Here is a 15,135-nt window from a genome sequence, read left to right as displayed (position 1 = left end):
CTGAGCGAGCCGCCTGTTAATGACGCTGTGGGCTAATGGGCATGTAGCTACTTCCATGTTTCAGATGATACGTCATGTTTGTAGTCGACCAATGAAGATGAGTTTACATATCACCTTGGGTTCGTCCTTCACCTTCTCAAAATGATCCCACACTTTGGATTTCCTGCCCGACATGTTGTTAACTAGCCTGTGGAATAACCGCAGGTACCAGCCCTGGAAATTAACCTGACTCCCGTCTGACGGGCTGAGCGTGGACACTTCCTGTGTCTGTCCTTTCAAAGTAAAGTCACACATGGCTCAGTCATATAGGTTTGGATTTATTTTGACGAGATGCAGCTCCTAATGGGAGTTTTACTTTTGTTTGTTCGCTTGTTTTCTGTGACTAAGCGACCAATGAAATCTTCCTGAACCCCCCATTACAGCAATTTTGATTTGCAAAAAACTACGGTAATAGAAAACAGACACAGATCATTGTGGCATTGATTCATTTAAGAAAGACATTTAAACTTAACTTAAACTTACATTTTTAAAGTCACTAACATGAGTGAAACGCAAAGATCTTAATGATAAAAATAAGGCTGACGAAGGCGTCATTTATCAGATGTACTCTGCTCTCACTTAGCAAAAAACTCGGCCTTTCCACCAGCAGGCAATTCAAAGATAGAAATGTGTTCCTACTAGAGTTGAATACTAAGTTCCCATTCCCAGAAGCAGCTTATTAAAGTCTCAGCCAATCTCGTGGCCCCAGGATTTCCTCTTCCTTGTTAGCCCAAGTTTTTGACAACTGTGTCTCCCATCTTCTGTTTACAAGACTGGGCTCTGGCTAGGTTAGTTTAGGAGTTGTGGTTAGCGCCTCCACAATGAGCTGAACTTTTTGTTTACTTCCCACTTGTTACCTCCCATTAGGGACAAAAGTTTGACTGCCGAAACACTTGTACAGTGCACTGCATCCGATTGCAGGAGCCTAGACCTTGTCTTGGACCTCGTCTTATGGTTTGGGTGATTGTTTTGGCAGTGAGCTGTTCTCTTTCCTGACTCTGGCTGTACCTTTTCTCTCTCCAGAAACCATCACAGCCCTTTTTAAAACCCGTTTCCGGCTAGACTTCCCCTTCGACCTCCAGGAGCTTCCTGCTTTCGCCGTCATTGGGTGAGTCTTTACTGGTGATTGGACCATGTATGATTTTACAAATAGGTATTGGCAGATGTTGGAAATAAATTTGCTAAAAAAATAAATATGCTAAGTTAGAATTTATAAGCTCTTTAAAAATAATCTACTAAGAGAAAGTGGTGCAAAATTACTTTTGTCAACAGATCCTGAGACAAACAAAGGTTTGGTTCGCCATCAAACTCCACAAAAACTATTCCCATTTACCGCGACTACAGCACAGATTCAGATATTATTCAGGAGCTGCACTCACTGTGGCTTGTGAAGGTGTTACTTCAGGGAAGCCTGCAGGAGTCACCTAACATGGATAATTCAGCCGGCAACAGTCGCTAGCACACTGAGGGATGTCTTATTTTATCCTGCCTTAGCCTGAGGGCTCTGTCGTGGCTGTGAATGAGACCAGGAGCTCCTGGAAAGAAGCTGGTGCAGAGATGGGAGGATTGCTCCCTCGCTCTTACGTAACTCTGCGTAGGCCCCCGAAAAGAAAATCCCTTTCTTCATTTCTCTCTGGGCTTCTGTTCTTTATCTGTTGCCTTTTCTGAGGTGTGAACACACGTTGTTGCATCAGTGACTACAGTACATTTAACACTGCTTCCAGAGAAGGCCGCAGAGTGCTTAGCCCCAGTTTTACACTGTGCTCTAGTGTGTGCTCTGTGTGTGTGTGTGAGGAGGGGACAGTGTGCCGGTGCATCCATGTAGTTTCCATCTTCCCCTGCCAATAGCTGTCAAGCGAGGAAAGTCGGTCAGTGTCTCAGTCAACTAGGCCAGAAAGAGTTTGTGCTGTGCTACATGCTGCCAAGGGCACGTCTTTGAAGAGACACACACTATTCTACTTACTGTTTACACCTTCAGGCTTTGAAGTGAGAATCACTGAGACACAAGGAGACCTAAATATGCCCCGTGAAAACATGCAAATACATGCAGTGTAGTGATTATATAAGTGTATGTGTTAATACATATTTAGCTAAAGGTGTGAGGACCATTTAATGACAGCCGATATTGGTATCAGCCAAGAATTGGCCAACATTTTTATTTTGCACAATGAATGAATATTACACACACTGAAGAGTATTGTACTTCATGTCTCCATCTGCTGGTGAGCCGTCACGATAAGAGTATGCTACTCCACCTTTTGCTGGCAAACTTATTTATTTTTACTTTTAGGTTGTTGGTTGTTTTTTTTTTGTTTTTTTTATTTAACAGGGACAGGTCACAGCTGCTTAGCTGCGCCAGAGTAAGCTATGAAGTAATTTTCATCTGTAGTCCCTGGGCAGGAAACAGAGAATAATTTCTCTGCTAAATGAAAGTGTACTGTTACGTCAATCAGTACAATAGCCCCTCCCTCTCTGGGTTGGGAGTGAGATACTGCCCCAAGCAAGGGAGTTCAAGTATCTCGTGATCTTGTTCACGAGTGAGGGTAGAATAGAGCGTGAGATGGATCAGCGGTGTGGCACGGCGTCTGCAGTGATGTGGGCGCTGTGCCAGACCATCGTGGTGAAGAGGGAGCTGAGCCAGAAGGCAAAGCTTTCGATTTACTGGTCCATCTACGTCCCACCCGTCGCCCATGGTCATGAGCTCTGGGTAGTGACTGAACGAACGTGGATACCAGCGGCTGAAAAGAGTTTCCTCTGTGGGGTGTCTGGGCTCAGCCTTAGAGATAGGGGGAGGAGCTCGGAGTAGAGCCGCTGCTCCTTCACGTCGAAAGGGGTCAGTTGAGGTGGTTCGGGCATCTGATCAGGATCCTCCTGGGTGCCTCCTGTTAGAGGTACGTCCCACTGGTAGGAGGCCCCGGGGCAGACCCAGAACATGCTGGAGGGATTTTATCTGGCCTGGGAACACCTTGGGGTCCTCCAGGAGGAGCTGGAAAGTGCTGCTGGGGAGAGGGACATCTGGGGTGCTTTGCTCAGCCTGCTGCCCCTACGACCCGGCCCCAGATAAGCAGTTCAGAATGGAGGGATGGAGAATAGCATGAGACCATCAGCAGCAGTGTGTATCTTATTGCCTTTTTTATGTTTGTGTATTTGTCCTTGCTCAAATGCTATTAGAGTATGAGATGCAGTACAAACGAAACAGGGACACTCGTGGTCAAAACTCCACAGGTTACCTTCAAGCATAAGGTTTGTAATATTCTGTACTTCTGTTTAGTGTCAACAAATCTCATGAAAAGACCAAAACAACTAAAGTATTCATCGGTCCCTCATACCCTCAACTGTCTGGCACTCTCAGCCCTGAGCCCACTGGTTCACACTGAAGATGTAAATCTGAACAAATGGGTGTGAAATATGTAGTAATCATTATCTGGTGTTTTGTACCACACCCTGCAGTTCTTCAGTCTGTCTGAGACACCTTCACCTGATCATACCCCTAACCCTGCCTGACCTCACGTTGCACCCTAACCCTCAGTCTAATCTGTACCAGAACCCACCAGGGTTTGGTACGTTGGTACATTTGGTCCCTTTCAGGGTGCGACTACAAAGAACACATGCAGTGTTTTCCTCGGCTGCACCACAGGGGCAAAGACTCCCTCATCATCCTGTTCATTATTTATTCAGAGGTATTTGACGGAATTAATAATGCAGCAAGATAAATTTATAAGCATTAGGTTGTCTGCGTAGCTGTCTGAGTCTATTCTTTCTGCCCCTACCTCTCGCTCCTTTCTTTCCCTCTTACTGTCACAAAGAGGACTCCCACTGAGCTTTTAAATGCATGCTTATGTAAACCTCTTCTTGTGCTTTGACTCCCCCACACATCCCCGTTTCACTGTGTGCTCGCTCCCTCACACTCCCTCTGTTGTAATTCCCTCTTCATTTTTCATCTCCAGTATGTTTCCCCTTTAATGTTTGTCTTTGTTTCTCTCTGCTGTTTATTTTCTGCATCTTCAGCTTACTGTATCCCTCCTACATGTTTTGTAAATGTTCTTTTTCCTCCCTTTAATTTACATAACAGTATGTCTCACACAGTGTGTGGATTGTATCAACTATGAATATGATTCAGCTGCATCACTTGCACCTACAGTGCCGTACAGTATCACTGACATCCACCTCCAGTGTAGTAATTGCTATAGTATAATGGTTGCCAAATGCGCTGGGAACGAGATGTGATCATTGATGCTTTGGTTTCTTTAAGCTTGCACTAATTTGTTTTATCCAGTTTCAATTTGATTGCACAGAATTCATTTTTATACCAAGTAGGAAAATGTCTCCAACTCTCATCCTCTGAATCTGTGTGTGTTTGTGTGTTTGTGTGTGTTCTCTTGCTGCAGTATTGCCAGTGGTTTCGGCGGGGCCTTGTTCGTCTACCTGAACCGACTGATCGTTCAGTTCATCAGGAAACAGAAGGCCATCAACAGATTCCTCATGAAAAAGTGAGTCTAACTAATCGTAGAAAGTAACTAAGTACTTTACTCAAGCACCAGTCATACATTTACTTGTGTGCTGTAGTTATTTAAGATTATAAGATATGATTGTTTTTTCTTATTTTTCTCTCTCTTTAATTCTCTGCCTGTCCTTTCCCTCTTCTTCATTCTCTCTCTCAGGCGGCTGCTGTATCCAGCGCTGGTCACTTTACTTGTTTCCACTCTAACATTTCCCCCCGGCTTTGGACAGTTTATGGCTGGGAAGGTAGGTTCTGCACACCCACTCAGCACATGCTATTATTTTTTTATACACGCTGCACTGCAGCCATTACTGTAAATCAAAACTGTGGATGGAAGGTTGTGGCATTATGGGCTTGTCGAGCATATACTATATCTGTAATGTATTCAGCCTGCACCAAAACACAGTGGGCCCTACCTAGAGCCCAGCTCAGACCAAAGATTCACAACGAGACAAAAACCGTTTTAGGAAGTTGCAGAGAAAAGTTGCAGCAGTGTGAACTGGCCGGTCTGAGCTCGACTCAAGCCGGCTGATGGTGTCACCTGACACTCAGGTGGTCAAATCACAGGCAGCTGGTTTGAAAGCACGTCACCTGTTTCTACAGTCAGTTGGCTTGTAGTGAAGTCCACTGGTCAAGTCAAAATGACCACAGGCGATGTGTTTGCTTGCTGCAGTAGGTGCTCCGTCCCCACCCAGCCCTCTGTTTCTGTCTTAACCATGTGCCGGTGTCAGATGGTGGGTCGCTGCTGCTACTCACTGTCTGTGTGTATGAATACAGTCCATCTGATGCTCGTTTTGTTTCTGTTTTTCACCGTTTCATCACTACTACAAACTGTCACTATCCTTATTCATATTTTAAGAAGCTACAAATTATATTCAGCCTCAAAATAAGTCTGAAAAGCTGCAAATCAGAACAGAAATACAGAGTTGTTGACTAGAGATGATACACCGTCTCATCTAGTTACATTGGTGTGAACCAGCAGGTTTTTAGAATGTTGCAGAACAGCACATTGCAAGTAGTTGCCTGTTTCAACTCATCTCATTGTGAATCTTTGGTCTGAACTGGGCTTAACATCCTGCACAAAGCAGCGCACAGCACAGTGCAATTGTCATCACTAGTTTCGGACCAATGCAGTTGTCATTTTCACAGCCAGTAAATGAGGGCATCCATAGGCATGTGGTTTTTAAAATCATGACACAGTATTTTCCTGCTTTTTAAGGGGCGCATTATTCAGATGATGAGGTGTACCAGAGCCCTGCAGGGGTCCATTTTTGAAAACCTGCACCCGCCTATACCCATAAAGCTCAGTGCCAGAACTGACCCGTTACCCGTCATTATATCTAAGTCACACTTAAACCACACATGCCTGCACCTGTTAATAAAAGTCCTGAGACCAAACCCGCACCCATGATTAAACACACACAGGCTACAGTCACTAACATTAAGCTTGGTTCTCCGTTCTTGAATTACAAATCCAGCAGGGGAGACGTTTCTTTCACTGACTGCACTCCATGCGTATTTGTGTACACCAAATACGAGTTTGAATGCGAGAATATTTTGTGTTGACTTGTTTCATACATGCAAATAAGTGATGTGATACGCTTGTGAAACCGCTGGATCCGCCGGTACGTCCTCTGCGTCATACATCCCTGGAGGATCTCAATGCTGATTGGGTATCGCAGTGCGAAATGGTTGCTGATGTCCAGATTTTTCAACAGTCGCGAGAAAGTGTATGATGAGAAATCAGCTACTTGCTTAATTCATGCTGCTTAATTCGCATATTTTGCGTCATCGCATCGCATCCATCACGCCACCCAGCAGGAATTCATATCTAATCGCATCTTTGCATTGGCTTTATACAGTATGTCTCGTGCCCAGTGTAAACACAACATCAGACTTTCCCATCTATCAAAGGCAAAAAGCAAAAAAAAGATCTTTAAAAAAAAAAGAAACGAACCATTCATGTGAATTTTACACATCAAATGACCTCATCCAACTTGTCTCATGTCCTGACTTTGTACAATGAAGCTGATGTCATCAGCACCTCCAGTCATGATTAACATTTCCTCCATGATACACCGCCCTGGTCGTAGTCTTCATGTAGCCTGATGGAGCAGCTGTGTAATTGAAGCACTTTAGATCATTATATTGTTTCATAACAGCCTGTGTAATGTTCAGGTGTGTGTGTGTGTGATTGTTTTTAATGATCACAGCTCAGGTTACAACGTGTGTTTATGTGCATCGTCTGTGTGCACGGTAGGCTCAGATGAGCGTCCTGTACTTTTGCTCCTGAGATGACTCATGTGTGTGTGTGTGTGTGTGTGTGTGTGTGTGTGTGTGTGTGTGTGTTCTCTCCAATTTCACCCTCTTCATCTGTCTAATTATCAGAATTAGAAAAGGAATATTCTCTGCATCCTCGGGCACACACACACACACACACACACAGACGCCGCTGTCTCAGCGTTGGTTCCTAATGAGCGGGTGAGTCAGGCTTCTGAGGCTCTAAATCTGCCTACACTGACCCTCTCCTCTCAAAGCCCATCTCCCCAGAGCGCACTCACTCAGAATTCTGTATCTTAAATCCCTCTGTCTTGCTCTCATACTCCTCAGTCATCATTTCTCTGGCAGGGGGTGACATTATCATCACCAGTGTCTCTGGCTATCCGGGCTTTTAAACTGTGACAGATAATTTGTCGCCTTACACTCCCTGCCTGCTATCTTAAATCTTCAGTGACGTCTTTTAAGACACTTCCAGTGCACCATCTCTCCGGTCTGTCACGCTGTACACTTTGAAGTATTTTTATTTCTGAGTCAAAATATATACATTTACATCTCGATTTGGATGCAGAGAATGTTTTGATGCTATTTAGGCTCAGAGGAAAGGTGAACATCCGACATCAAGTAACATTTTAGTGTCTTCTCAAAAGCAAATCTGTCAGAGTGGTAGCAATGAGTGCATATCAACAGGCAGCTACACACACAGAACATGAGAGAATAGCACATAATAACCACAAGCCGGCTGGATAGAGCAATGACAGGATGGTAGAGCACCTTTCTGAGCGTACAGTATTTGCACATGAATTTATAGTAATGGTGGGCCATTAGGCAGCTCTAATGCCTGTTGGATTAAAGTGTTTTACAATAGATTTGGGTCAATTTTCCAATGAGTGGGTGCGTCACGTGATGCCATTGGGTCCAAAATGAATTTTCCCTCAGATGAGAGAGACATCTGTAAATCAGTGAATATGTTTTTTCGAGCTTCACCACCAAATTGACTCGTTTCACTGTCGGGATTTGATCAACTCAGTCCGATAACATTTGGAAGATGTAGAAGAGCTACAGGATTAAATAATTTTCATTACAGTTCAAGTTAGCAGAAGACAGTCTCTAATGCAGAAGATCTTTGTGATTTCATACTGCGGAAATTGAGCTTTTTTGGCCTCTAGCACCACTAAGGAGCTTTTATAGGAATGAATGCGGGCCCACCTCCAACACTGTATCCAGGTGTCTTTATACATCCATTCGTTACCCACTGATTTGTCGACTGCCATTTTGAAGCACCGAGTTTGGCATTTTGGCCTATCGCCATCTTGGATTTTTTTAATTGACCATATTTGGACAATGGGGTGGAGCTGTGAAAGTTTGGTCATGGACTTTTCCACGTCGACATATGACATACAACGTACCCTGGGTGTGTTGGTTGTTGACGTTCTGGAACGCCGTGTCAACTTCAGCCTGTTGCATTTCAAAGTACATGTCCATTTTTACAGAAAACGAGCAGTTTGCATATAGTCTCTTTCAAAATAAAAGCACCTTGTCGGTACAACAACGCCGATTGAGGTTTTGTTCCTTCAGCAACAAATGTACGTAATTGGGTTTAGGAAAAAGAACCAGGTCTGGCTTTACATTCTTACGGGAAGTGAATACCGGCCTCCCAAAAGTTGGAGGTTGTTGGACCCATCCACCACCTCTTCCGCCCACTCTATAGTTGTCCAACCACATTTCCCCCTGACACCACTGGGCGCCGTTAAACAATAACAGCGACCAGCCAAGTTGCGAGATGTGAAAGGACAGTTTTTTCATTGGTGTCTGACGCCTGAAGTCACTGACCAAGCACCGGTATTCTACGACTTTAGAGTGAGATTAGATCGCTCTGACATATAGACTGTGGTGCCACTTCGCAGACAGCCACTTATACTGTCACTCAAAGTGGCCACATTCTCAATAATATGTAACTTTAAGGCTTAATAAAACTTTAAGAGACTACATATGTACAAATGCACCCCCTGCACAGTTTTCATGAGCTTAGAAAATAGCTACAGAGACCAAAATCATTTTTGTACCAGGCTGTAAAAATGTTTATTTCTGCTGTAAAGTTGGACATTTCAACATGGGGGTCTATGGGGACTGACTCGCTTCTGGAGCCTCAAGTGGCCATTAGAGGAACTGCAGTTTTGACACTTTTATGCTGGCTTCAGTTTTCAGCTCTGGAGGTTGCTGCTTGCCCTCAGCCCAGTGGAAATTACACCCTCAGCCAAAGCATTTGTTAGATACTGTAACAGTTGCCACAAGGTCACATTTAGTCCACCTGTGTTTGCATATGTTGATGATCTCACTTCCTGTGACCTTTAGCTGACCCAGAAGGAGTCTCTGGTGACATTACTGGACAACCGGACGTGGGCCAAACAAGGCATCGCTGAGGAGTTTGACTACATCGGACACTCTCAAGCCTGGAAACACCCGCAGGTCAACGTCTTCGTCACCCTGGTCCTCTTCATCGTCATGAAGGTAGGAGAGAAAACCGAATGTCCTGATAACTCTTTGCATGACAATCAGTCTATCACCTTTAATCTTTATCTTCCGCGTCATCAAATTCCTTTCTCACTTCCCTCTGGTTCGTTTCCTTCTTTAATTTCACCTCTGTACATTTGATGTCATTGTGTGCTGGTACAGTATGTGAAGTCCACACGTACAGTACGCTGCGGGTGGCCACAGTGGCATTACAGATAAAGGAAGGTCATGAAGAGATTGTGACTTGAACATGAAGGTATTATAAATGGGAGGGTTTTGACCTTTTTTATTCAATACTGGACCTGATTCCCTAATGGGAAAGTGTTGGAAGCGAGCCCATCTCCACTTGTCACTGGTAAAGAACAAAGAGAGACCATGTTAAAAAAAAAAGTCTCTCCCTCACTGTTATAAAGTTATGTTCCTGGGAGGCCATTTAAAGTTTGGGTCCACTTTGATGTCATATCGTAGAGTCAAAGAGCCGATGGGATCCATAGGAACAGAGCAGATCTTTATACCTCAGTCACTTGATGTTAGATGTCACTGTGAGTGATCGGAGCTCAGCCCGCCTGTTTGATAATGAAAGTCAAATGAAAGGTGTTGAATAAAAGGAACTGAATCCATCCTGTAGACAATACAGCTCTTATGAGGACGGTATCATGTGACACATACATTTTAACGCAATTTCCTAGTTAAACCTTTCTGCATAGATAATGCATGGATATCTTAAGTATAATAAGATAAAGTAAAAGTTCTGCATTGGCCCCAAGTAACCTGTGAAAAATAAAGTATAAAAGTAGGGGAGAATCCATACAGCAAAGTATCGCGATATTTTTTACAATAAATGTTCTTAACAGAGCTTTTTCCAACAAAAAACATGAGATTATTTATATGTTTAATAATGCTGTAAATGTCAATAAATCTGAGGTCAAATAGACCAGTGGTTCCCAACTGGTCCAGCCCCAGGGTCCAGATTTCTCCTTAGTCATTAGTTCAAGGTCCACACAGATTAATACATTCAGCGTCATACTTGTGTTTGGCCATGTTGTACAACTAGTTTACCGTCTCCCTCAATTAGCTCTCTGTTAGTCACTTGTTCTGTGCCAGAAATTCATGTATTCATTCATTCCTTCATTTTCCGTAACGTGCCAGAAATTCATGTATTCATTCATTCCTTCATTTTCCGTAACCGTTTATCCTGTTAGGGGTCATGGGGNAGCGTCATACTTGTGTTTGGCCATGTTGTACAACTAGTTTACCGTCTCCCTCAATTAGCTCTCTGTTAGTCACTTGTTCTGTGCCGGAAATTCATGTATTCATTCATTCCTTCATTTTCCGTAACCGTTTATCCTGTTAGGGGTCACAGGGGGGCTGGAGCCTATCCCAGCTGATACTGGGCGGGGTTCAGCCTGGACAGGTCACCAGACTATCACAGGGCTGACACATAGAGACAGACAACCATTCACACTCACATTCACACCTATGGACGATTTCAGCCCTTTTTAAACAGGAATTGTGCAACTTTGCAGGAAAGCCCAATCAGTCTTTTTTCAGCATTGGCAGTATATAAACAAAATCGGGGAGTGCAGCAAAATGCTGCCTACCTACTTTGTTTATACAGAATGTGCCTTTTTCGGGGCAATGGGGGGCGTGAGCAAGTAACAAAACGTGTAGCTAACGTGTAGCTCAGCGTGTGACGTAAACAGTGACGTGGGAGGGAAGCCGCGGCTGGTCAGTCCTTAGGTGATTCTCTCGTAAGTCGGCCCATNCATCAACAGCCCTTCCCGTTGCAGAAGGCCACCTCGTTCTGTTTAAACCAAAAAGGTTCCGCCAATATGTCTACCCTACGAGGCGGAAAATTGGGCACCTCAGATCAACTTGCCAATCCGGCTCTGTGTGTCTAAACGCTCGCAACTTGCTGGCAAAATGGCCCAACATTCGCGGAAAATCTGGCAGTGTAAAAGGGGCTAAAGAGTCACCAATTAACCTCCATGACTTTGGACTGTGGGAGGAAGCTGGAGTACCCGGAGGAAAACCCACGCTGACACAGGGACCCAAGCTGCTGCACCTTTGGCCTCAGGGGGAAAGAACAAGCTGAACAGTTACTGTATATGTTTTCGTGTATATAAAATCTTGCCACCCGTCGTCCTGTTTCTCCTCTGGTCTCAGAGGCCAAACAGAAGTTTGGGAGCTCAGATGAACTCAGCTCTCCTGCTGCTGTTCAGGCTGCTGGAGGAGAGTGCTGCTCGTGTTGTGATTAGATTGGCTTTTTTATGTAACCTTTACTTATTTGTGCTGCGCTGTTCAGCTGAAATGAAATGTCCTCTCCGAATACAAAAAACAGAGGTTGTAAATCTCCTCTCGCTGCATCAAGAGCTGCGTCTGTGAGTGTGTGGGGCTGTGAACTTCATAGGAGTAAAGCACGCTGAGAGAGCCCTGGAAAAGTGCGAGTGGGTGCAGAAGAGAATGAAGCTGGGTCATGTGGTCATGTGCTTGTGTGTGTGTGTGTGTGTGTGTGTGTGTGTGTGTGTGTGTGTGTGTGTACATGGCCAGTTTGCTGCAGTTAAAGGTTAGAGAAAGCATTTTGAAATCTGGTTTTCTAAACTAAGGCTGTTACTGTACTTGACATTAACACAACACTCATAAGCACTGTGGTTTTGTCAACTAAAGTTACACAGAACTTGAAGCTAAAAAGGTAGTAAAGACAGGATCATAAACAAATTTGTAAATTCACATATGATATAGAGAAATACCATAAATAGCCCAGAGGAACATGTTAACAAACTGAGCATAGCGTTAGTTCAGGCAGGACACGATGTCAAGCTCAGCTCACATCCCAGCTACATCAGCTGATCTCAAACAGCCCAATCAACTGATGGAGCAGCTGATTGATGGAAGGGAGTCAGCTGATAGATCACATGATTCCTTTCTATGCAACCAATTGGCAAATCTCATTCAGGGCGCCCTATTTAAACTGCTCTGGCCTGCCTACTGTTGCTGCTTCCTCTGCAAGCTGCTTTGCAATCTGCCTCCACCCCAGCTCCTCCTTTTCATGCTGTGTCTGACTTATCAATGTCATTTCTGTTTGTCATTGATGCTGCTCTGTTCTGTTCCTGGGGGTCTTTGCTGCTGCTCTCCCTGCCTTAGGCTTTCCATGTAGGCACATGGAAGGGTAGGGGGTTTACTCTCTCTGCCTCAAGCTTTCCTCGTATGTTCATGGAAGGACAGAGAGGTGTGCTCTCTCTCTGTCTGCCTTAGGCTTTCCGTGTAGGCGCGTGGAAGGGCAAAGAGGTGTGCTCTCTCCGCCTTAGGCTTTCCATGTAGGCGTGTGGAAGGGCAGGGGAGTTTGTTCTCTCAGCCTCAAGCTTTCCTTGTATGCGCATGGAAGGGCAGAGAGCTGTGTGCTCTCTCTCTCTCTCAGCCACAAGCTTTCCTCATATGCGCGTGGAAGGGCAGTGAGGTTTGTTCTCTCTCTGCCTTAGGCTTTCTGCGCAGGCCGGTGGAAAGCCCCAGAACAGAGCCATACCACCAAATATAATACTGCAAATGGAAATTATGTTTTCGTTGACTGAAGTGTTCCTGACTAAATTAGTAAGGAGGATAGGTAGGAGCAGGAGGAGGGTTATGTGTTCTTTTTGCTGAAGAGAGCGTAACCATGTTTTTGTAAGTAAAAATTTATGTTTAAATTTAAAAATTAAATTTGTTGGGTTGAAAAAATACTTTTAACAATTTTATTCTAACTTAATTTTGTCAATTTATAATTCCACCTCTGTTCTGCAATTTAATGGCTATGTGAAAATTATTATTCCATTAAGATATTAAGGTCTAAATTGGAGCACACCAACTGCAATTCTTTGCAAGTATGATGCTGTCACCATCTCTGCTTGACAAAGGTCTGAGGACCGAAATGTTGCTGTTAATAAAGTACTTTGCAAGTTATAGGACAGTGTGCGAGCACCTTTTTTCTTTTTGTCAAGTATGACACTGAAAATTTTGAACTGTATGGACCTTGAACTGATGAGGAAGGAGAAATTTGGACCGTGTCTGGACCAGTTGGGAACCACGGCTTTAACACTAATTTGAAGCATTTCCTTTTACCTCATAATGTAACACATGGCTACTTCCAAGCAAATTACACATTTTTCTTTCTAAAGCTGCTATGCATGTATTATTTATTTATTTATTTATGTATTTATTTATTGTGATTACACGTTCATTCCAATAGAACGTTTTTGTTTAAAGAAAAAATGAGACAGTCCTGATGGTGCATGTGTTAGTTTCCAGTGTGCATTTGCAGTTTATTTTTTAATTCTACCTCTAGTTGTGGCAGTTATTTGTAAAATCCTGCCCACAGGGATTTAAACGTAAGTGGATTAACTGATCAACAAAAACAACTGTACTACATGCCTTCTTTTATGCCAAAAATAGTTAGGGTGAATGCATAAAGATAAAGCAGTTAAATAACTCTGCTGTAGATAGCCATGAATAACTTTGGAAAGAAGCAGTGTCCACAGTTAAGTCGAGCAGAACTACAGCCAGGCAACCTTCACTGTAGACTGTGGTGTTAAACACAGTGAAACGAGTATCCAACACTGACCAGAAGCTCCGGTGTCAAAGTTATGTAAGCACAGAACTGATGGTGTGACAGTCTGTTCTGCAGTAATGGCAGAAACTGACTCACGGTCTCTTTGTCATTGTTCCTGAGCGGTACAATAGAGAACGTCTCTCTCAGCCTTTTGTCTGTCACGTATCGCAAAAAAATGACTGTCAAAAACCAGTATTGATTGCTTTATAAAGCCAAGTTCACAGAATCCAATCTTCTTATTGGAACTTAGCTGTCTCCGTTTTCAATTGTGTGTGTGTGTGTGTGTGTGTCCCTATCTGTCTGCTGTCCTTTAATGAAATGGTCTGATGGCTTTCAGCGTCATTCCTCTCAGTGTGACGTCTAACCTCTGCGTGTGTGTGTGTTCGTTTCCATCGTCTGCGGATGTATAGGGTAACAAAAGACGAATGCAGGGTTTCCAGAATGTGACATGGAGGTGAGGTGTGTACAGTCGAAGGACAAAAACACACACACACTTTTTTAACTTTAATCACCCACCTGCACAAATGTTATCGAGCTGCTCTCAGCATCTATCTGTGGGCATGCACTGACTCACGTCCTCTCTCTCTCTTACACACACACACACAGAAACACACACACACACACACACACACACACACACACACACACACACACAGCATTCAAAGTGAGGCTGTAATGGCTCTGTCTAATTACAGCCTTTGGTTTTTCCTGGATTCAGCATGGTGATTTTCAAAGGGGAGATTGCTCTCTCCCTCTCCTTCTTGGTAATGAATGGTTCTTTTATTCGACATGGCAGCCATCTTGTCTTGTTGCTCCTTTTCATGCCCAAACTTCAGGAAGACTCTCGTTCCAGCTGCTAAACTTTTGTAAGTAAGGTGCATGGAAAGAGTCTAGTGCCAGGAAGTCTATATTGGCAGGTCAGCAAATTAAAATTCTATAAATACTTTAATTACACGTGTTTTGGTGCAGTACGGAACAAAGTATGTGCAAGTAAGTAAGTGAGAAGTCTGAGATGTTGCTCTTAACGTTCACTGCAGCTGTTGTGAAGAAGACGAGTGTTAGCCGGGGTGCTGCAGAGGAAGTTTCTGTGTGTTTGTAACTTTTCAGCACACCTAGAAACACACACTCACACACACACGCACACAAACCTGCAAACTAATTTGGCATGCTTTGTAGTTAAATGCTATTTTTAGTGGTGTGCAATTATGCACATCAACAGCTC

At 43.8% G+C, this 15,135-nt stretch overlaps 1 protein-coding gene across 1 annotated transcript in view; it reads left to right on the top strand.

Moving 5' to 3' along the window:
* Positions 1-15,135, top strand: part of LOC126400883 (chloride channel protein 2-like) — a 230,559-nt gene that overhangs the window by 129,928 nt on the left and 85,496 nt on the right. The window contains exons 8-11 of the mRNA XM_050061878.1: positions 1,063-1,147; positions 4,428-4,529; positions 4,701-4,785; positions 9,173-9,328. Coding sequence (XP_049917835.1) covers positions 1,063-1,147; positions 4,428-4,529; positions 4,701-4,785; positions 9,173-9,328 — 428 coding nt within the window. The remainder of the gene's footprint in view (positions 1-1,062; positions 1,148-4,427; positions 4,530-4,700; positions 4,786-9,172; positions 9,329-15,135) is intronic.

This window comes from Epinephelus moara, chromosome 2 (assembly GCF_006386435.1).
Source record: "Epinephelus moara isolate mb chromosome 2, YSFRI_EMoa_1.0, whole genome shotgun sequence".
NCBI classification, from domain to species: domain Eukaryota; kingdom Metazoa; phylum Chordata; class Actinopteri; order Perciformes; family Serranidae; genus Epinephelus; species Epinephelus moara.
The sequence above is the reverse complement of the archived record's forward strand: the minus strand, read 5'-3'. Positions and strand labels throughout refer to the sequence as shown.